Genomic DNA, 24950 nt, shown 5'->3' on the forward strand with positions numbered 1-24950 from the left:
TTTTCTCATATCCAGCCAGTTCCTAAAAAGGGTGACAAATCCCTCCCATGCAATTACTTCTACTCTTTCTAAAGTAATGGAGAAATCAATTAACCGCCAACTCTTAAACTACCTAGAAACCTTCAAACTGATCAACGATCGCCAGTATGGATTCCGTCAGTGTCGATCCACTGGTAATATTCTGGCCTATGTTACCCATTTATGGACTAATTCAATGGAAAGGTTCGGTGAAACACAAGTAGTTGCTCTTGACATCTCAAAGGCTTTTGATCGTGTTTGGCTTAAAGGTCTTCTAAACAAGCTTCCATCTTATGGTTTGCCAACTGTTTTTAGTAATTGGTTATCCAGTTTTTTCTCCGATCGCTCACTGAGGGTGATGGTAGATTGCTCTCTGTCTTCTAACTATTCCACTAATGCCGATGCCCCCCAAGGTTCAGTTCTTTCCCCTACTCTTTTCCTCTTGTATATTAATGACCTTCTTCCATTGACTGGAAATCCTATCCATAGTTTTGCCGATGATAGCACATTGCATTCCACTTTCCATTTTGAGAAACCTTGTCCTGCTCAATCAGCTTCAACTTGTCGAAAATCTGCTACAAATTCCTTAAATGCTGATCTTCAGGTAATTCTCCAGTGGGAAAAGACAACTTAGTTGATTTCAACCCTTCTAAAACTCAGTCTTGTCTTATATCTCGCAAAAAGAATTCTTCTGCTCCTATGCTTATCTTTAGTGACACTCCAATTTCTAGGCAAAATGATATATCTCTTTTGGGGATTACCCTGACTTCTAATCTCTCTTGGCACAAGCACATTACAAATATTGCTTCCTGTACATCTAAAAAACTTGGTTTTCTCTTTCGCTCTTGGCGTTACTTTTCTTCCAAACAGCTGCTCACTCTGTATAAATCGCAAATCCGCCCTGCCATGGAATATTTTTCCCACATCTGGGGTGGTGCCCCCAAAACCTTTCTCAGGCTTCTTGATTCCATTCAGAAGAGGGCAGTTAGGTTAATTAATGATTCATCTCTAACAGAGTCTCTCCACTCGCTTTCTCATAGACATTCTGTTTCTGCTGCTTGCCTCTTCTACAGATACTTCCATGGGCACTGTTCTTCTGAATTGGCTTCTATAATTCCCGCTCTATCTTTCAAAACAGTCCGAACACGTTCCGCCACCAGCCAGCATTCATTTACTGTCCAACTTCAAACTCACAGAACCAACTTTTCATCTTCCTCATTTATTCATTCAACTGCCGTTTTCTGGAACAACCTTCCTTCATACGTGTTTCCTGAAGATTACAATCTACAGAAGTTCAAGTCCAATGTCAACAAATATCTTCTTTCGTCGTCTTCTCAACCTCCAATCCAAGCATGATACTAAGTACTATAGGTTCTAATACCTCTCGTGTTTGGTGTTCACATAAAAAAAAAAAAAAAAAATATATAGTATGCCTCCATACGTTGAAGTTATTACTCCTACATATGACAGAGAATGTTATATACAAATTTACCAGCAGTTTTTAAATCTTGTACTTCTGTTTTGAAGATGTTTGCCATAGCAGACTGAACCAGAAGAATGATTCTGACATAGTCATGAGCATTGCTACTGCTAAGGCCATGGAGAATCTAAAACAAGAGGAGAATATACAGTTCTTTTGTTTAATGAGGAAGTACCTTATTGCTACATGTGAATACATGGTGTACAAGTTCCCATTTTTAAAAAGTAATTTTCCTATAAATACCAAGGAAGTACAAATTTCATCCAATGGCAGTGAATCATTTTTCAGATTTGAAATTTTGTGGACAAGTTTTTCATTACTTCTTAGTGCCAGTCAGGTCAAATAATCAGATAAAGAAATAGATGTTTAGCAACATCAATTCTGTCAGTTTCAGTGTGAGGACCTTCTAGATGCTATTATGAAAGAAGGAAGAACTGGTGTACTGAAATGGGGAACTGACATGTATACAAGGAAACTTGAAATATAACATTATCTCATCTCAAGTCATGCTTGTCATTTTAACAATTTCTCATAGTAGTGGTGAGGGTGAGGGAATATTCAGTTAGAAAAGGAAAAACATTAATTCAGATCTTCTCTTTCTGGTGAAGTTTTGAAAATGCTCTTGACAACCAAGGCTTAACAACAGCACTGTTTTTAAACAAGACTCTGACTCAGTATTTCTGAAAAGGTACAAAACCCACAACAGTATCTTTCTCAAAGCAATCAATGAATTTATGTCTGACAATCTAAACAGAAATCCACAGACAGAAAAGTCCTAAATCCTACTCTACTAGTAAACATCCTGTGGCTTTTTTAAATATAAAATATGTATTTTATCAGTAAAATTTAATTTAATTAGCCACCCTCCTGCTTTTTTGAAAGTCAAAAGTTGGCAAATATGATATTATATTAAATCTGAAAAGTAATGATTGTCAATTAACTAAATTTGAAGTGATTAGATTTCGTATATTCACACTTTCACTACCAGGCATTTTATTTTTGTGTAGTATACACAAATGAGTGGTGAGGAGTAGGAGTGAAGAAGCACACACTCTTTGAGTAGACTGGGGTTTAAGCCTCTGACTGCTAAATATGGTCAATCTGCTGACCTGCACTGGACCAGTAGCAGATTATGGTTCATTCCCTCCACATGACTTGTTGAGGTGGCCCCCATCCTACAGTGGATTGACAATGGCTCTAGATTTATGTATTTATTATTTATACATACAATGCAATACATTTGTGTGACACATGGCACCGTATGGTTGATCATAATGTCATCTTGCATTTGAGGATGGCATTTGGCAGTATCAGTGAATTAATATCAGAGTTGAACTGGAAAGAAAATGTACCCTGAAAAAATAAAACTATTTTTGTTTGAATCAATGAGTTATGCATTGGAATGAACTCCCCTCAGATTTTCCTCATTATCTTTCTTATCTGACCATGATCCAGTAGTGATCAAATTAATGTGTCAGTGGATTAGCATCAGATTCCAAGTGGAAAGAAAAAGGTCCCTTTTAAAATAAAATTTTGTTCGAATCTGTAAGTGCCTAGCTAGGCATGGCAGAGGCCCATTGAGAGTTTTCTTAGTATCTTCCTGTTTGAGTTTCACCCTAATTAGTAGCAAGAAACTGGAGGCCACTATTTGGTAGTGTGTATATAATAGCAATGAGCTCTTGAGGCTGCTGTTTGGCAGTGAAAGTGCTACAAATGCTTCCCTTAAGCTGAATCCCAGATATTCCATTGGTGCCATCTTTGCATAAAAGTTCTTCAGTTCATTGTGTATTTTTGTTTTTCTCATGCATCTCTTAGTTTATGATGTTGATGTCTTGCATTATCTATTATCTTATAAGCACAGTAAATTTTATATTTAAAAATTCTAACTACCATGATAAGTTGCTTTTCTATAGCTTTAACTAGTAACTGACAAAACAGTAAATATGCCTATTTATGGCAGAATGAATACTTCCAAAATAAACAGTGATCATGTAGAAAATGCCAAAGATATCTGCATCATTACAGGATTAAACCCAAAGTGCCATATGACAACATTGGCAGTGAAAGTGTTAAGCAATTTTTTAACAAATATTGAAATAAAACTTGAAATACCTTTTTTAATATTAAATTTCTCAACCTCTTACAGTTTCAATAGAGTGCAAGGCAAGAGAAATGATTGCCAAGATAAAAACCAGTAGAATATTCAATGGTAAGGTATATGCTAAATCTAGGCCAAATTCTTGTGTCATGGATGTCACTAATACTGTTGAGTTTGAAATTAGAATGGCTTACAATGATTTGAACTGTGATGTCAAACAAGAGGTAAATGAAAAATTTAGCAAAATCTTTAAAAATATTATTTGTATATACACTCACCAAAACATTATGACCACCTGCCTAATAGTATGTTAGGCTGCCTTTCATAATGATAACTGCTTGCACCCAGCATGGCATTGACTCCATGAAACCGTGGACAGTGTCCTCAGATATCCTGGACCAGCTAGACAGAAGAATACCCCAGAGATTGGCAGTAGAGCAAGGGGGACTGGCATAGAGTGGCAAATGCTGCATTCCAATAAATACCACAAATGCTCAGTGGGATTGATGTCAAGGAAATTTGGTGGCCGGGGGGGGGGGAGCACATGATGTTCAAACCATTTCTGCCCAATGTGTGACATGGGACATTGTCTTGTTGAAAGACTCCAGTGCTATCTGGATACATAGTCACCATTTAGGGAAAAAAATGTTGTCCAAAACAATGCTGTGGTAGGATCTGACAGTAAGGGTGTGTTCAGTGGGGATGAGGGGACTCAGTGTTGTCCATGAAACATTGTCCAAACCATTATACCACCACTGCTGACCAGTCTAACCAAGCAATCTGGTTGCAGTTGTTCACCACTCATCTCAAATAGCCACCTGTCCATCAGTATGATGAGGCTTGAGTTATCAGACCAAGAGACTCTTTTCCAGTCATTCAATGTTTAGGAATGGTGCATGTCAAAAATAGTCAGCCAACATGACAGCCTACTTTGTAAGCCTATCTACAAGAGCATCTGCTGGATGTTGTGCTCAAGAACATTTCTGTGTGCTCTGATTGTAGTCTGCTGTTAATTGAGGCATAGTGAGCTGTCTGCTGTCCCAGACAACATGTGCCAACTGTCGTTCACCTTGCCTCTCAACCTCCCCATTCTGGCATGTTGAATGGTTGTGTTCCTCTTTGGACCAATCTCACCACATTTTCACTATGGTGGCCCTTGAACAGCCAACAATGTCTGCAGTTGCTGAAATTGCCCCACATTCCTAGTCCTCCAAATCATTATTATTATTATTATTATTAGCCATATGGTGCAAGGAAGCCTGAGGCTTTTGCTGCACCAGCCAAAAAAAAATTTGTGAGTTAACCTGAGGGAGGCAGGGGGGGACACAGAGAGAGAGAGAGAGAGAGAGAGAGAGAAGCAGAAAGGAATCACCAAGAAAAAGAAGAATGATCATATCCAGCTCAGGTCCCTGGGCATACCAAGCCCATACTCACCAAATGTGAGCCCCTGGGGTTTCCCATTCAAACTCCATCAAGTCCTTCCCTTTCTCCATTGCATGGATTGGGAAAGTGAAAGGATACTGGCAAATGGACAGGCATTATCTGTTTCATCACTATATCTGGAACACAGGAATGGTCATAATGTTTTGGTTCAGGAGTGTTTTTTTCACTTAGGTACTGTCTCGTACTTAAATCTTTTTAAATGTAACATTTTTTTTATGTATTTGATATAACAGGTGATGATTGGTTTAGAGATTATCAAATATATTCAGTACTGTGTTCAAGTATGGAGACCACACCTAAAGAAAGACATCGAGCTTCTTGAAAGGGTGCAAAGACGGGGTAATTCGCCTGGTGAGATCGGCAAAAGGGCATCCTTATGAAGAAAGACTACGAATATGTGGGTTGCAGAGTTTGTAAACTAGACACCTTAGGCGATTTGATTGAGGTGTTTAAGGCCCTGAGAGGCATCAGTAAGATGAATGAGGATGAAATTTTCAAGATTATAAATGATGCTAGAACTAGGGGTCATAAATTCAAGTTACGGGGGGGGGGGGGAATGTTTAGATTGGACTGCAGGAAGTTTTATTTTAGCCAGTGAGTTATAAATTACTGGAATAAGTTGCCTACATGGGTTGGTAGAGGCTGACAGTTTGGGGAAATTCAAAGGTCATCTGGATAGTACCTTCGGGTCAGGGAAGCGCATAGGATGATAGGTTTAATTTCCTCTTCTTTTATTAATTATTATTATTTATTTATTTTTTTTTTATTTTATCATTGTTTTATTCAGGTTTTTTTTTTTTTTTTGGCTGGTGCAGCATAAGCCATAGGCTTTCTTGCACCATGCGGCGGGCGCCTCTGTAGCCAGGTGGGAAGGAGCAGCAGTGCGTAGCACACGCTTCTTGATTAGACCGGGGTTCGAGCCCGTCACCACCAAATACGGAGGATGCGGAAAGGTCAGGGAATGACCACCGCATATCCCCGGAGCAATATGGCCTTAGTTGCTAATGCTCCTAAAAACCAAATAACAACAACAGCACCATGCGGCCATTACTTTTACTAATACTAATACTATATATACATATTTTAATGGAATCAACAGTTTAAGATATTATTAATAATAGAATTAAAAGGCGCTGAGATCACAGGACGAACAGCACTAAGTTATTCTTATTAATTCTTATTATTCCCTATTACTTCTCCTTTATCTTAGCTCCCTTATTTCTTCACCGTGATAGCAATGTCAGTTCCATTCGCCCTTTGTTCTCCATAACTAGCATTACTAGTAACGTTAGCACATTGCTCTTCATGACTACTAACTGATATATGTACAAACTCTTATACCAAAACTCATCAAGGTAACACAACTCATTCATTATAATAAGGCTCTTCTATACATATCTGTTTATATCATTAGGAGATAACTCTACTTGATTTTTGTGGCTTTGAGAGTGTCAAATTTACAGTTGAAACTCTATATATTGACCCCCGGGGGAATGATAAAAATTGTTATTATAGCGGAAGGACATTATATTGATTGTTCATAAAAAGCAGCAACAAAACAAGTAAAAGCTTGAAATTTTAATGTAATGCTCCTAGTATTATCTTATTTATAATATGTACTACAATATTAAACAAGAAAATTATGATTGTAAATTTTGCATTGATTGTAGAGTGCAGTGTGGCTACAATTAAATTGTAAATTTCACTACATAGGCTACATACCTATTAAGACCTAACAAAAAAATTATTTCATACTTTAAAATAATCTGTCGAGCACACTGTTTTTATGGTAGAGCATGTTTTAAAAGGGAATTATGAAGGTGTGCAATAGCAGTTATTTCACTTTTTTAGTTGTAGGCTGCACTTGAAAAAATCAACATCAAATCCTTTATGAGCATCCTTCGCTGAAACTTTTTGTTCATCCACAGGAGATTTATCATCTTCATCACTGTAAATTTCAAAAGATTCCATTAATTCTGCAATGAGTTCTTCTTCATTTGTTCATATCCTGAAACATTCAATGTCTGCATCCACTTCTGTGTAATCTTTGAAGCTTAAGTTTTCCTGTAAGTTTAGGTCATCATGCACATGCTGAAATATTTCTTACCTATTATCGGAATGTTTTTTGCAATTAGGAAGAAGCATGCAAAACTTCACACATTGCATCATTCAAGGTGGTGTATTTGAAGCAGTTGGCGATCACTTTTTCATGAACTTCATCCCATGCTGAAACACATTGCCAACAACATGTCGATTTTGCATTGACTTTTGCTTTCAAGACATAGCACAATTTTGTTAATAGCATTCTTTGGTGGTTTTTCTTAAACAATTTTCCAGCTAAGGTAAAGAAAGCCAACACGAGAACCACCGCAAACTACCACAAACTTACCAGACAAACTGGTTTGCTGTTACCGCAGTTTTTCCCTGCATTCTCAGTAAATAGATGCTGCATGTTATCGTTAGTGGCAGTAGAAGTCGAGAAGGATGTATTGATTGAGATATACATGTGACAGATGATGTAATGATTAATTTTTTTTTTCATTATTAAAAGCAGATTATTGGAGTTCATAAGTGTTTCTGCTATTAAAAAAACCATATTTCTAATTTCTTTGTAGATTTTTAAGGTTGTTTCCTAACAGACAGTGCGATAACATGTACAGTCTGTAAACTTTTAAATTCTTCAATATCCAAGGATAGGTTAGGAAAATAGGGAAAGGTTTCTTTATTTCGTTATATTTCATAACCTGACCATAAATGTTAGGTTAGGAAATAATAGGAAAAGAAAGAGAAATTCTTTATATATATCAGGCCCGGGCAAAATGTGCAGCCCGCAGGCTTTAATTGTATTTTCAAAAAAGTTTACTTATTTTACGCCTTTTGCCGACACCTTTTTGAAAAATAAATTTGTATATGTAATACATTATAGAATTTGTCGACTTGTAAATTGTTTTATCATCTCTGTATTGTTCAAATTGAGATAGAATTTTAAATTGTGCGCGAACCGGAGTGAGCCAACAGGCGCTTTTATAACGGTATAATTTGCGATTATAAACTAACCGTGCGAAATTACGGTAACAGACAACCGGTGATGACGACAATGGCTTTGCTGCGGTGGCGGAGTAATAGGATAGGACTGCTGATCGGCCGCAGTTCCAATCTGTTTTCTCTGACGGTCAATCCCGCAGTTAGTTATCTTCAGTTATTATCTTGGTGCCAGTAGCGATAAAAATAATATTTACGCCCTTTTAAAAATGAATAAAAAAACGAAAAATTCAACAAGAGCATCGTGTCTTCAATGAAGAGTGAAACACAAAATATTTTTTTGCTAACATAACGAGACTATTTGAGAGTGTCTCAGTGTTGAAAGAGTACAATATTAAAAGACATTTCACTACTAAACATTCCGAATATGGTGCCAATTTAACTCCGGAAGCAAGAAAGAAAACTGCTGATGGATTGATTCAAAATTTATAGACAACAAAATGTGTTTACGCAGCTAACTAAGGAACTAGAAGCTACTGTAGAGGCAAGTTTTGTTATTTCCCATATAATTGCAAAAAGCAACGAGCCTTTTTCTGATGGAGACTATATTAAAGAATGTACGACTGAAGCTTGTGGAATTATATGTCCTGACATTAAACACAAATTTGAGAATATAAGTTTATCTCGGCGAACCGTAGTAAGAAGAATTGAATGTATCAATACAAATTTGAATGAGCAATTATTATCAGTATTAGAATCCATAACATGGTACTCGATAGCTCTCAACGAAAGTAATGACCAAAAGAATACTGCACAGTTATTAATTTTCATACGTGGATGTACCTCTAATTTTGAAATTATTGAAGAGTTTCTTTCAATGGAATCTCTTAAAAACCAAACAACAGGAGCTGATATATTTGAAAAAGTTGAAAAATGCTTAACAAGATATAATTTACAACGGAACAAAATGGTAAGCGTAACAACTGACGGAGCACCAAGTTTGATAGGTAAAATGTTGGAGCGTTAAAGAAAATTCAGGATAAAATTTATGAAAATTATCCTGATTATAATTTAATTACAATTCATTGTATTATACATCAACAAGTATTATGTAAAAATGTGTTAAATGTTGAACATGTCACATCTTGTATTATTAAACTAGTAAATTTAATACAATCGAGGGGCCTGAAACACAGACAATTCGTTAATTTTCTTCAAGATATTGAATCCGAGTACACAGATATTCCTTATCATAGCCAAATTCGATGGCTTAGCTAGCTTAGGAAAGGTTCTTTGAGTATGGGATCTTAAAGGTGACATCATTCTATTTTTAAAACTGAAAAATATTATGGACTTTCCTGAATTAACTGATAATAACTGGATTTGTGATTTTGCGTTTACCCTGGACATCGTGACACACAAACACTTTCAACACCGTGTTACAAGGGAAAAATTTATACGCCCATGATATGGTAAAAAGTTTGAATGGATTTCAATTAAAACTCCAGTTGTTCCTTTGACATTTATTGATTAACAAGGTAGACCACTTTCCAACCATGAAGTTGCTGAAGATTCCAGAAAATAAATTTGAAAAATATTGTGAAATTATCAAACGCTTTGAATGATGACTTTTCACAAAGATTTGACGACTTCCGAAAAATTGAGATAAGTTTAGCAATAGTGCGCAACCCATTTTCAATAGAAATTGATAGTGCACCGAGTGAACTACAACTTCAGATTATAAATCTGTAGTGTGATACCAACTTAAGGGAATTGCACCATTGTGAGGAAATCTGTAAAATCTGGGTTGCGTTCCTGAGAAATGCCGCGAATACTGAGTTATGGCTCCCATAGTAATAAAGGGGTTCAGTTCCAAAGTATGAAATATATAAGAAAAACTAGTCTAAAATTTTGTCTATGTATGTATTATATGTACCTTCATAATATGACTATGTACATAGTGAGATGCAAGCATATGGCATCAAAATGAAAATAAGAAACAATTTAATATTAAATGTAATATTTATTAGAAATTTCAAACAAATCTTTCAAACCAGCGTCTTTCCTAGCTAAAAAACTTATCCCGCCAGTGCTATCACCAGTTTCGCTAAAGTGTTGATAAAGGAGTTTTCCCTTTTCACGAATAATGAGTGAACTTAACAGAATTTTATTTTGAGTTCGATCTTCTATCCACAGATTTAAAGCCTTTTCCATTTTTTTAAATTTAACATCAGGAGTTAGAGAGCAAATTTTTGAAGCAATTAGCGCGTTTTCACGGACACTACGGTGGATTTTTTCTTCCGATTTCTTGATTGATCGTACCGTTGACTCATTGATTTTATAATGTTTTTCCACTGAGGAGACACTTTCACCATTAGAAATTTTATCTAATAACTCAATTTTATTCGCTAATGTCATCAGCTTCTTTGATCTTTTCACATTTCCCTTGTTATTCGTAGCCATATTTTTGTACGGGTTAGAAAGAACTTGTCCACAATCAAGTCACTTTCTTCCGTTAACACACTCGAAAAAGTGTTTTACACTGAAACGGTAGATTTATCGTTTCTGTAAGCATATCAATTTATAAATTTATTCAATTTATAAGCATATAAATTAATTAAAAGCAAACGACGAAACCTTCCATGACAAGCGCATAACACATACTGAACAAGGATTAGCGAGAAACATCCACGCTCGCGATTTTGTCACACCTCTCCCCCCACCCACTGAGTGCTGTTTTGACCGGGAAAGATAATTTTAGCCACGCCCATGCTTTTTTATGGCAGAAAATGTTCACGGCGCCTTAAAATTCTCATTTTTTTAGGTTTCATTTTATATTAAATCAGCGACCGCGAATACAGGTACCGCGAATAGCGGGGGTTTACTGTACTCTTAATTCGGACAAATTTGACTAACTTAAAGATTTTGCCCGAAAAATGTTGGTTATTTTTGGATCAACCTACCGGGTTTTTCCGTTAAGAGGCTCACTCAAATATAGGCCCATCTGGGCCTATATTAGGATTTTGTTTTAAAAATAGAAGCCCATGGGCTTTTATTGGGGACATATACAGTCAGTCCTCATATAGCACGATAGTTGTGTTCCTAGAAACCCTCGTGCAATGCAAAATTGTGCAATATAAACAACAGGCCCTATGGGAAAAGTAGGATTAGGTGCTGATTCCCCAAGATTGAACACACATTTGTAACCAAAACATTACCAAAAACAATAAATTATCATAATAAAATACGTAAGTATTTTATTACGACTATTACGTAATAAAATATTGCTAATGCTTTTGCTTCTATCGTAAGCAAACTTGTTTTTTGTTTAATTTTCTATCCAAACAGATGATAGCTGTTCCATCTCTTCCAATTCTTTGTGTCCTAATCTAATGGATTTTAATTACACTTTGAGTTGTTCCTGCTATGAAAGTTGTTTTTATTTTTTCTGCATTCTTTGTAATTCTCGGCTTTGCCTCATTTAGGTTTGTAGCACTTGCAGTATCACATGGTCTTTCATTTCGCTCAAAGCATTTCACAATTTCATATTTTTTTTTCTATCGACAGAGCTTATGGGCCAGAAACTGGCCCATAAGCTTTACCGGGGAAACCCCAGTGGGCCAGAGGCTGGTGTGATTTTGGCCCTAAACCATAGTATAAGGCCACTATAAATTTTCACGGGTAAGAATTTTTGACCCAGTCTGCCTGTTTATCGATATTGCTTTTCTTTTTCTCTCTAAATCTGCAGTGTCTTCCTTTTCACACCTTTTAAGTATTTTACTCATTTTTAGGGAATAAAGCACAATTACAAGACGAGGAGGCATGCTTGATACATATAAACAAAGCTGCGTACATGTAGCAACTGAATAAACAACACAACAGAGATACACTATTAACACCTCACATTTTACTAAAGCACATTTCTAGGGGTTACTACAATAAAACAATAAAAACAATTTCTAGTTGCGTTTCTGCTAGTGGAATCTGTTATAAACTGGTAGTAAACTCCATCTAATTGCATTTACGATTAAACTGATAGCTGGAATTGTGTTGGTTTTTACGTTATTATGGTGAAATATGTTTTCCCTTCACTGATATAAAAAACATAAATATATTTTCAGAATCTTCTCTTCATTCGTATCGTGTTGCGTTCGGTTGGGGTGATTCTGTGTTCAACTGCCATTTCTTGTAAATACAAAGGCGAATCATGCATAAGCGAATTCGGTTCATGTTATATTCCCCTATTTATAAATCGTGTATGATCGAATTCGTGTAGTGTAAACACGTGTTATACGAGGACTGACTGTAATAACGCACTTTAATAAACAACTCGTAATGTACCATATATCAGCGCTCTGCGCATGCCCGAGATGTCATTGCAATAGATGTGAACTGCGCGTCTTTACTCGTTGTCAGAATATTTAGACCTAAAAATGGAAAATAAAAAGTCTAGTAAACGAAAATCGTATACTATCCAGGAAAAACTACAGTTTGTGACACGTTTAAAAGCGGGGGTAAAGTCAAAATTCGATATCACAACAAACAGGCATTGACAGGAAAAATCTTCGCCATTGGTTGCAACAAGAAGCAGAATTATTGAAGCTGTTTAAAAAAACATAAACACAAATGTCTTGAGGGAGCAGGAAGGAAGGCGTTTTATCCCGAAATTGAGAAAAAACTATTTGAATTTTTCAAAAAGGAACGAAATAACCACCGATCAGTTACCTATAACACATTGCAAAACTATATTTTCTCACCAGAATTTGGTCCTAAAATACCACCTGCTTTTAAAGTAAGCAACAAGTTCTTATTTGGATGGACCTGGAGACATCGGATTAGATCACGTAGAATAACTCATCGTGGACAACTGGATTATCACGATCCAAAGGAAACGCAGGAACAAGTAAAGCAATACTTAATTCAAGTAAATAATGCTACAGCAGGAATGACAAGTGATCGTGTTTTTAATATGGATGAAACTCCATGTTACTTTGACATGGCAAGAGATTGCACTCTTCACTTTGTTGGGAGCAAAAATGTTGATGGTGCAGATACAGGCTTCAGAAAAAATCGATACACTGTCTGTTTGACAATATCATTGGATGGATGCATACTCCCGCCTATGATTATTTTTCATGGCTTAAAGAAAATTCCCAAAGTAACAATCCCCAGCGGTTAAGCAGGGGATTGTTACTTAATTATTTGGGATTCTTATGGAACTCATAAGAAAGAAGAAATTTTAAAATATCTTTTAAAAAATTATGGCTCAAAGGCAGTAATAATTCCAGGAAAGACAACACACTACACGCAGCTCCTAGATATTGCCATAAATTCCAGTTTCAAAGCTGCTATGAGAAAGGAATGGGATAATTGGGTAAGAGAAGAAACTGCTGAATTTACTCCAAAAGGATATAGAAAAAGACCATCTTACCAAAAGATTGTTGAAATGGTTATTTCTGCCTGTAATACGATCCAATCAAAATCAATTCAAAGAGCATTTGAATGTTGCGGCATTGCTGCAAATGGACAAGAAGTACCAGCGACCAATACAGTATTTTACATGCAGCCCGCCTTCTTTTTGAATTCCTAATGTGGCCCTTCAACCAAAAGGTTTGCCCAGGCCTGATATATATACATATCATAACATCAATCAATCACCTAACGCTATGATGTCTGTCATGCCTACGTGTCAATCAATATATCGTTCTCAACTTCTACTGCTGTTACCGATAACATGCACTGTGCGTTTACCAAGAATGCAGGAAGAAACTGCGGTAGCAGCAAATCAGTTTGTCTGGTAAGTTTGCCATGGTTCTCGTGTTGGATTTCTTTACCTTTGCCGATTTTTCCTTCCATTCATTTGTAATGTCAATATCATGGCTGCATTTTTGCCACACTTTTATGAAAGACAGCCCAGGATGAATCTTAAATTTCTGGAACCATCTAGCTAACCTTTTGATTCTTCAATATCCATTCGATGCACAAACGATACAGCCTTAGCTTTAAAAGATTACCATCTACGGAAATAATTTCTGCATGCATCATCATTAGCCACTCCAAAAGTACCTTTTAAAGATCTGGATACTTCACCTTTCATGCTTGAATGCTATCTGGTACAGCAGATGTCTCTAAACTTTCAATCTTTTTCTGTTCTTTAAGAATAGTGAATAGAGTACTCTTGGTAATGCCGACCTGTTTGACAATGTCAGTCTTAGAAGGCAATACATTATCTACAGCTTAAAAGGTGATATTGTTGTACATGTTGGCACTAATGATATTAAGAGTAAGAGACTGGCAGAATTATTTAACAAGTACAGGTCGCTGTTGAAAAAAAGCCGTGAATTGGAGTTGAATTTGACAGTGTCTGCAATTCTACCCAGACACGATAGGAGGGAGTATATGATGAGAACCTTGTTGATCAGTTCGGCCCTGGAAAGGTTGTGCAAAGCTCAAGAGGTAGAATTTTTTTCAGCGTGGTCTGTACTTGTTAACAGAAGAGACTGCTTCTACAGGGATGGGATACACTTAAATAGAAAGGACGCAAGAATATATGCTGATGCTATCGAGGCAGAGTTAGGTGAGTCTAAAAACTGCTAGCTTCGGGGGGATACAAGGACTAATAGATTAACAGTAGCCACTGCTTCTATTGGAATGAGCAGCAGCCTGGAAAACAAGATGCAGTGTATTTCAGAGACTGCTGGGAGTCATTGCGGTACAAGTAAACACTTGGGTTGTGTTAGGGTAGCTAAGAATAGAAACAGGTGCATGTATACTTGCATGTACACCAATGCTAGGAGTGTGGTAAATAAATTTGTTGAATCTGAGGTATTGCTCAAAACATCAAAGGCAGATATTGTTGTGATATCAGAGACGTCACACAGATATAAGGAACACAGAACTGGAATTTGAGGAGTACAATGTGTACAGGAAGGATAGACAGGATAGGAAGGTAGAAGGGGTTATGCTATTAGTTAAGAAACACATAAAATCCAAGGAAGTGAAGCCAGTCGACATCTAAGGACAGTGCAGTGTTGAGTCAGTTTGGTGTGACATAAGCATTGGGAGATCAAAATTGAGAGTAGGATTGTGTTATAGGCCTAATGACTCTGATGAGTATAATAAGAAACTGTAAGGTAAATTGAGTGGACCAGTAAATCAGAGAGTCTTATAATGGGGGATTTTATTTTTCCCAGATATTGACTGGAATTTGTGGGTTTGTCACTCACACACACTAGCAAGGCTTTTGTGGATTTATTGGATGATTGTTTTCTACATCAGCATGTTCGGGAGGCAACTAGAGGGAGTAATACTCTTGATCTGATTATCAGTAGGGATTCTTCATGCATTAAGAATCTGCAGATAAAGGAACCACTAGGTGACAGTGATCACAGTGTGCTGAAGTGGGATTTACTCAAAGAGGTAAGTATCATCAGGGGTAAAGAGAAGGGTTTTGCTTTCGTAAAGGTGACTACGGTGATCTGAGACAGTATTTAAATTCTATACAGTGGGACCAACTGATGATGTTACCAACAGCAAATTCAAAATGGGAAGCATTCAAAGAACTAATCTCGGAGGCTACCAGGCTTTACATACCAACTAAGAAATATATTGTTCAAAGTTTAGATCTAAATGGATGTGAGATGAACTAATGAGACATATGGCAGAGAAGAAAAATGCATGGGATACATATAAATTAATGTGTGACATGGAAGCTTATGATGGATATAAGCTGTTTTGTAACCAAGTCAGAAAGGAGATTAGGCAGGCAAAGGCAGATTACAAGAAATCCTTGGCAAAGGATGCAAAGAAAAACAACAAAGAGTTCTTTACCTATGTAAACTCTAGAAGGAAAGGGATGAATCAGATTGGTCCTCTGGATATTGATGGTTCAACTGTTGATGATCCCGCTCAGGTGGCTAACAAACTAATTGAGTATTTTGCATCTGCAATTTACCCATGAGGAGTTACTCAGGGATGGGAATTCCAGAGGTGAGTTAAACGCTGCAAGTGAGCTAGATGATTTTTTAATAACTGAGAGGAAAGTGGGGGAGAAATTGTTGAAGATAAACATAAAAAAGGCACCCGGGGTAGATGGAATCTGTCCAGTTAAATTAATAGGAAGCAGGAAAGTAAGTAATCAAACCCTTAGCCATAATTATGAGAGCTTCTTTTGACTCAGAGGAGGTACCCATGGAGAAGTGCAAATGTGACCCCAATTCACAAAGGAAGATCAAATGGCAACACAAGTAATTATAGACGTGTAAGTTTAACTTCTGTTCCAGGAAAATTAATGGACACACTGGTTAAAGAAGCATTGCAGGATCTTCTAGACAATTTTTTTTAGGGAAAGTCTTGCCTGACCAATTTGATTGGATACTCTGATGTGGTCACAAAGGAACAGATGCAGGGAATAACTTTGATATCATATATTTGGATCTTAGAAAGGCTTTTGATACTGTTGCACATGGAACACTGCTGCACAAATTGGAGCAGTGTGGCATTGAAGGCAAATTGCTGCTATGGATGAAGGGGTGGTTGAGTGGGAGAAGACAGAGAGTGGTAATCAATGGACACTGCTCTTTGTGGACTAATTTTATTAGTGGAATTCCCTAGGGTTCAGTGTTAGGTCCATTGTTTTTCTTTATTTATAAATGATATTGATGATGGTATATCAAGCTTAATGTCCAAGTTTGCATACGATATGAAGGTTGGCAAAGACACTAATGACAGTACGCTGCTGCAACAGGATCTAGAAAAGTTGAGCAGATGGGCTGAGAGTGGCAACTGAAGTTTAACATTGACAAATGTAAAGTACTACAATGGGAAGCAGTAACACCAGAGTTTTGTATCAGTTCTGTGGTACTACACTGACAGTGGTAGAGAACGAAAATGACCTGGGGGTAATCGTGCAGGCAGATATGAAGTTTTCAGAGCAGTGCACACAGGCTGCAAGAGTAGCTCATAGTGTCTTGTCAATGATATACAGGAATTTTTCTAGCTGGGATAAGGGGGTGATTATCCCTTTATATAGGGCAATGGTCAGGCCACACCTTGAGTACTGTATACAATTCTGGAGGCCTCATTTTAAGAAGGATGTAGAGCTGTTGGAACGAGTACAGAGAAGAGCAACAAGATTAGTGAATGGAACAAACGTTGTGAACAACAAGATTAGTGAATGGTTGCTCTTATGAAGAAAGGTTTAAATTTTGCAAATTACAGTGTCTGGAGACTAGGCACCTGTGACGTGATCTGATTGGGGTATATAAAGCCTTGAATGGTTTGAGCATGCTCAATGCTGATGGGATTCTTTCTCTTGCTCAGAATAATCACCTGAGAGGGCATGCATTCAAATTGAGGAAAGACAGGTGTAGGATAGATGTACGGAAGTTTGCCTTTAGCCAGAGGATAGCTGGTTTGTGGAACAGACTTCCATCCTTTGTTGTGGAATTTGATAGTTTAAATAAATTTAAGACTGAGCTGGACAGGTATTTGGAACGAATGGAGGGGTGAAATGGGAGTGGTTTTTTTTTTTTTTTTTTGGCTGATGTTGCATAAGGTCGCCTTCTTGCATGCTATGCCTCTACTAATGCTAAATGCTTGCAAAATCCTAATTTTGAAATTGACTTCTTTGAAATTTCAAAATCCTAATGAAATTGACTTCTAGTCGATGTTCATTTCAATATCACACTGCAAAATAAAGTGTGGGAAATCTTAAAAATGATTTCTGAGGGTCAGGCTGCAATTACTTTAATATCTTTGACCCGTTCTGTAATTTTTGAACAGGTATATTGTAATAAAAAAGTAAAAATTCAGATTAATAGGTAGAAATTTATAGTTGTTATAGAAAAATCTTTTTATTTCCAAGGTCGTTATACTGAATGCAAAGTAGCATTAGGTTAATGAGAAATTGGCTGGGATCAACCACATAGGACCTCATAACATGTTAGGATGTTAAAAAGAAGGTCGTTACAAAGAGCTTCAACTGTAGTGTGAAACTAAATAATGTGCTTTTCACCCTAAATGATAGTGTGAAACTAAATAACATGTAGAAGTGGTAATGTGTGTGTTTCAAGGTACATAAACATGGAATTACTAAGGAACTGTTTGATCAAAACATCACTGTTTTTTTTTTTTTTTTTTGTTATGTTTCTGCTTGTATATCTGATTATGTATAATTCAAATTACTGCAATCACACTGCAATTAATTTCACATTAAATTTTACATTATTAGTGTACACGATAAGCTTGCTATCTTTTTTGAGCACACAACCAAAGTTTAAATGTCGAATTTAAATTCGGCAGCAGTGCTCACTGATTGCTTTTGTAACAACTTCAGTCATTATAATTTTCACCTTTGAGTTGAAAATCAAGCATAAAAAAAAGACAGTACAGAAACAGTCAGTTTTTCTCATATTTATAGAAAAACTAAATTGATAAATGAAAATTAAAATATATTTTTAAAAATATATATTTATATAATAAAAAAAAAGTTTATTGGGTAGATAGAAAAATAGTAGTACATGCACTCCCGATTAACGCAAGGGTTGCATTCCGTGAAAAGCTATGTAAGTCGGAATTTCCCTAAATAAGCATTTGGGAAAATTCCACACTCGCAACTATGCGCACTGAATTTGATAGAAGCAAAAAAGAAATGTTCAACGAACATGTAAATAGAATTATTTATTAAATTTTTTTTATCTTATGCACAGGAAAAATTACAAAAGTGTACACAAGTACAAAAATTTCAAAATTATAAAATTACAAAAAGAGAGAGGAGATAGGCATAATGCCAGCAAGTTTTACCTTTCGAGCATCATTGCCAGAATTAACACTCCAGCTGATAAGCACGCCACTGCAGAAGTTGAGGGCTGTGGAGATTTGGAACAGGTTTTTTCCATCACATCCCAAAATTTTTGTGCAGCTGCAGGATCGACAAGGGCGACTTCACCTTTACTTTAATGTTTTGGAAACCAGCACGATGCTTGAACCTATTAAACCACCCGTTGCTTGCCACGAACTTGGCTTGGGATTTGGCGTACTTATCGTTGTCTTCATAAATGCTTTTTGCTTGAATGGCCATTAGTTTCGGGGCACTTGCTTCTGAATCTGATTTTCCATCCCTATTATTAATAACTTTTCCATCTTTGATATAGCACCTGAATGCTGTTTTGTGATCATTGTTGGGGCGGACTGGCCCCGGTGTGGAATATTTTAGCATTAGCATTAGCATTAGTATGTTGATCCTCTAACAATGTTCTTTTATATGCGCATGGTTCCTTAAAATAGTATTCACTGTTGAAGCAGCGAGACCTAATTCTGTGCAATAGATGACAAACTTTGTCTTGCTTCGTACTTCTTAATTAATCATCTTCATTTCTAAATCAATTTTGTTTTGTTTCCTAGCACGGCAAGCGCTTGCACTTTCCACTGGCCCCTTTCCCTTCATCATTGTAATAAGTAAATAGAAATGAAGAGAAGATTCTGAAAATTTATGTTTTTTGTATGATTTAAAATTTCAGTGAAGGAGAACTCATTTCACTATAATACCATAACATAAAAATCCACAGAATTCCAGTTATCGGCATTATCGCAAATGCAATAAGATCAAGTTTACTATCTGTTTATAACAGATTGCATTAACAGAAAAGCCCAATAAACAGGAAAGGTCACTACCAAAAAACAATGTTTTATGGTAGTGACCTCCAGAAATGTTCTTTAGAAAAATATCACTAAGGCATTCAAAATTGATTCTTATAATGGAACATATAACGATGAAAGTGTAGCGCAATTTCCATTATAAAAATGACCTTTTAAGTAGATAAATGGCTTAGTTATATAGCGAAAATTTCAACTTCCAAGGTCTTGGAATGAATTACCAAAAAAAAAAAAAAAAAAACAATGTTACTGGGTTTGCATTACGATGTTTTTATGATACCTCCATCTATTTCTACGGGATGTAAATACGTTTCCACGATTTTTTTAAGTTTGCACCGGCCAGCAAAAACTTACATTAAGTCGAGTATTACATAAGTCCGGAGTTCTTGTAGTAGTATGAGGGATGATCATTTAATTCACGGACTAGTGCAAGGTTTTATTTTTACAACGCGATTTTGCCATAACTGCTGTTAGAGATGCTCTCCCTGATCACTACTGAACAGACTGTGTGTGCATGCCAGTACTTGCCAAGCTATTGTTACACAAATAGTTTTTTTTTAGCCATTTGTCACTGACAATCATTTTGAAGCAAATATCATGTTGGACATACAGATTGAACAGAGATATGTGATTCATTATTTTGTCAGATGGGCGCTTAAATGCACTGGAAACAGCTAAAGAGATGAATGGAGCATATGGTATTGAGTGTCTTGGTAGCATTGCCATATTTAAATGACATGAGCAATTCAGTGAAGGCATGAGTCTATTGCAGAGGATCCAAGTCCCAGTCAGCTTTCGACCTCAACAACGCCTGAACAAATCACAAAGCTCAGGAAATCTTGGATGAAGACAGGCAAATTACACTTCATGAATTTGCTGTTACAATGTCCATTTCATACAGTAGTGCTCACAATATTGTGAAAGATCACCTGAAAATGTCGCGAATCTGTGCCTGCTGGATTCCACACAATTTGACTCCAGAACAGAAAGGGTCTACTGCCAATTTCTTGTGCAAAGAAATTGGCAGTAGACTTGTGCAAAGAAATGCTTCATCAATTTGCCATGACAGCTCATGGGGTTTGTCAATGGCATATAGAAATTTTGCTAGCAGGAATATGAGGTGATTATCCCTTTGTATACGACATTGGTCAGGTCACACCTTGAGTACTGTATACAGGTCTGGTGGCCTCATGTTAGGAATGATGTAGAGCTGCTGGAAGAAATACAGAAAAGGGCAATTAGATCAGTGAAGGAATCAAAGCAGTGCTCTTACCAAGAAACTTTAGTTATGCAAATTGTAGTATCTGGGGACTAGGCACCTGTGAGGTGATCTTATTGACGTGTTTGAGGCTTTGAATGGATTGAGCAACCTCATTGCTGATGGGATTCTCCCTCCTGCCCAGATTATGCACTTGAGGGGGTATAAATTCAAACTGAGGAAACACGGTTGCAGAATAGTTGTCATGAAATTTTCCTTTAGCCAGTGAGTGGTTGATTGCTGGAACAAACTTCCATCTATCATTGTGGAAGTTGACGAAAATAAATTCAAGGAAAAACTAAACAAAGTATTGGAGGGAATAAATAGGTGAAATGGGAGGGAATAAATGATGAAATAATGTTGTGTTTTTGGGTTTTTTTTGGCTGATTCTATATTATTAGCTTGCTTTCTTGCATCATATGACACTGCTAATGCTAAGAAAGCAAGCTATATAGCATCATCCAAAAAAAAACAAAAAAAAAAAACACATCTACAGTTCACCGATTTGTACCCTCCAAGAATTTAATTCTACTTTAATTTTTTCAACTTATTCACTTAGCATTAGCATTAGTAGAGGCATATGATGCAAGAAAGCAAGCTTATGTAGCATCAGCCAAAAAAAAAAAAAAAAAAAAAAAAACCCCTTCCACTTCACCCCTCCGTTCGCTCGAAATACCTGTCCAGCTGAGCCTTAAATTTATTTAGGCTATCAACTTCCACAACAAGGGATGGAAGTTCTGTTCCACCAACCAACTACATGCTGGCTAAAGGCAAATTTCCGCACATTTATCCAAATCTGTCTTTCCTCAATTATTCTGAGCAAGAGGCAGTATCCCATCAGCATTGAGCACGCTCAAACCATTCAAGGCTTTGTACACCTCTATCAGATCACCTCGTCGGTGCCTAGTCTCCAGACACTGTAATTTGCAAAACTTAAGCCTTTCTTCGTAAGAGCAACCCTTCGTTCCGTTCAGTAACCTTGTTGCCCTTCTCTATACTCATTCCAGCAGCTCTACATCCTTCTTGAAATGAGGCCTCCAGACCTGTATACAGTACTTAAGGTGCGGCCTGACCATTGTCTTATACAAGGGAATAATCACCTCCCTATCCCTGATAGAAAGATTCCTGTATATCATTGATAAGACACCATGAGCTACTCTTGCAGCCCGTCTGCATTGCTCAGAGAACTTCATATCTGCCTGCACAATTACCCCCAGGTCCTTCTCATTCTCTACCTCTGTCAGTGTAGTACCACAGAGTTGATACTTTGCTCTGGGCTTGCTGTTTCCCATTTGTAGTACTTTACATTTGTCAATGTTAAACTTCATTTGACACCTCTCAGCCCATCTGTTCAACTTTTCCAGATCCTGTTGCAGCAGCAGCAGCATAGTGTCAGTAGCATCCTTAACAACCCTGCCAACCTTTGTATCGTCTGCAAACTTGGACATTAAGCTTGATATACCATCATCAATATTATTTATAAATACAGAAAACAACAGTGGACCCAACACTGAACCCTGAGGGACTCCACTAATAACATTAGTCCACGATGAGCAGTGTCCATTAATTACCACTCTGTCTTCTGCCACTCAACCATCCCTTTATCCATAGCAACAATTTGCCACCAATGCCACACTGCTCCAATTTGTGCAGCAGTCTTCCATGTGCAACAGTATCAAAAGCCTTTCTAAGATCCAAATATATAATATCAAAGTTATTCCCTGCATCCAATTCTTTTGTGACTACATCATAGTATCCAATCAAATTGATCAGGCAAGACCTTCCCTTAACAAAACCGTGCTGTGTCTGAGCTATAACTGAATTTTTGTCAAGATAAGCCTGCAGTGCTTCTTTAACCAGTGCTTCCATGAATTTTCCTGGAACAGAAGTTAAACTCACAGGTCTATAATTACTTGTGTTGCCCTTTGATCCTCCTTTGTGAATTGGGGTCACATTTGCACTTTTGCATTTAGTTTGTTAGCTACCTGAGCAGGATCATGAACAGTTGAATCATCGATATCAAGTGGACCAATCTGATTCATCCCCTTCCTTCTAGAGTTTACATAAGTAAAGAACTCCTTGCTATTTTTCTTTGCATCCCTTGCCATGGATACCTCCCCTGAGTCAAAAGAAGCTCTCATAATTATGGCTAACGGATTGCTTACTTTCTTTGCTGCCTCCTTTAATATAACTGGATAGATCCTATCCACCCCATGTGCCTTTCTTGTATTTATCTTCGACAATTTCTCCTCCACTTTACTCTCAATTATTACAAGCTCATCTAGCTGTATACAGGTCTGGAGGCCTCATTTCAAGAAGGATGTAGAGCTGCTGGAACGAGTACAGAGAAGGGCAACAAGATTAGTGAATGGAACAAAGGGGTGCTCTTACGAAGAAAGGCTTAAATTTTGCAAATTACAGTGTCTGGAGACTAGGCACCAGCGAGGTGATCTGATAGAGGTGTATAAAGCCTTGAATGGTTTAAGCATGCTCAATGCTGATGGGATTCTTCCTCTAGCTCAGAATAATCACCTGAGAGGGCATAAATTCAAATTGAGGAAAGACAGATGTAGGATAGACGTGCGGAAATTTGCCTTTAGCCAGCGGGTGGTTGGTTGGTGGAACAGACTTCCATCCCTTGTGGTGGAGGTTGATAGCCTAAATAAGTTTAAGGCTCAGCTGGACAGGTATTTTGAACGAACAGAGGGGTGAAGTGGAAGTGGTTTTTTTTTTTTTTTTTTTTTTTTGGCTGATGCTGCATAAGCTTGCTTTCTTGCATCAAATGCCTCTACTAATGCTAATGCTAAATGCTAGCTCACTGCCAGTGTTTACTTCATCTATGGCATTCCCCTTCCTGAATAACTCCTCATGTGTGAATGTAGATGCAAAATATTGATTTAGTTTGTTAGCTACCTGAGCAGGATCATGAACAGTTGAACCATCGATATCAAGTGGACCAATCTGATTCATCCTCTTCCTTCTAGAGTTTACATAAGTAAAGAACTTGCTGTTTTTCTTTGCATCCCTTGCCACAGATTTCTCATAATCTGCCTTTGCCTGCCTAACCTCCTTTGGAACTTGGTTACAGATCAACTTATATCTATCATAGGCTTCTGTGTCACATGTTAATTTATATGTATCCCATGCATTTTTCTTCTCTGCCGTATGTCTCATTAGTTCATCTGACATCCATTTAGGCCTGAACCTTGAACAATATTTCTTAGTTGGTATGTAAAGCCTAGTAGCTTCCAAGATAAGTACTTTGAGTGCTTCCCATTTTGAATTTGCTGTTGGTAACATCATCAGTTGGCCCCACTGTATAGAATTTAAATACTGTCTCAGACCATCATAGTCGCCTTTACAAAAGCAATACCCCTTTCCTTTACCCCTAATGGTAGTTACCTCTTTGAGTAAATCCCACTTCAGAACACTGTGATCACTGCCACCTAGTGGTTCATTTATCTGCAGATTCTTAATGCATGAAGAATCACTACTGATAATCAAATCAAGAGTATTGCTTCCTCTAGTTGCCTCCCGAACATGCTGATTTAGAAAACAATCTTCCAATAAATCCACAAAAGCCTTGCTAGTGTGTGAGTGACAAACCGACAAATTCCAGTCAATATCTGGGAAATTAAAATCCCCCATTATAAGAATCTCTGATTTACTGGCCCACTCTATTTCCCTGTACAGTTTCTTATTATACTCATCAGAGTCATTAGGCCTGTAGTATACTCCTACTCTCAATTTTGATCTCAAAATGCATATGTCACACCAAACTGACTCGACACTCACTGTCCAGCGATGTCAACTGGCTTCACTTCCTTGGATTTTATGTGTTTCTTAACTAATAGCATAACCCCTCCTCCCTTCCTATCCTGTCTATCCTTTCTGTAGACGTTGTACTCCCCAAATTCTAGTTCTGCATTACTTATATCTGTGTGACACCACGTCTCTGATATCCCAACAATATCTGCCTTTGATGCTTTGAGCAATACCTCAAATTCATCAAATTT

The 24950-nt window shown here is 37.2% G+C and overlaps 1 protein-coding gene across 1 annotated transcript in view; it reads left to right on the forward strand.

Moving 5' to 3' along the window:
* Positions 1–24950, forward strand: part of LOC150087100 (uncharacterized) — a 449565-nt gene that overhangs the window by 74935 nt on the left and 349680 nt on the right. Inside the window, exon 4 of the mRNA XM_090372375.1 lies at positions 3645–3820. Within this exon, the coding sequence (XP_090228501.1) occupies positions 3645–3820 (176 nt within the window). The remainder of the gene's footprint in view (positions 1–3644; positions 3821–24950) is intronic.

The sequence above is a fragment of the Mastigoproctus giganteus genome, chromosome 4 (assembly GCF_048544385.1).
Source record: "Mastigoproctus giganteus isolate SK-2022 chromosome 4, ASM4854438v1, whole genome shotgun sequence".
Classification (NCBI taxonomy): Eukaryota; Metazoa; Arthropoda; class Arachnida; order Uropygi; family Thelyphonidae; genus Mastigoproctus; species Mastigoproctus giganteus.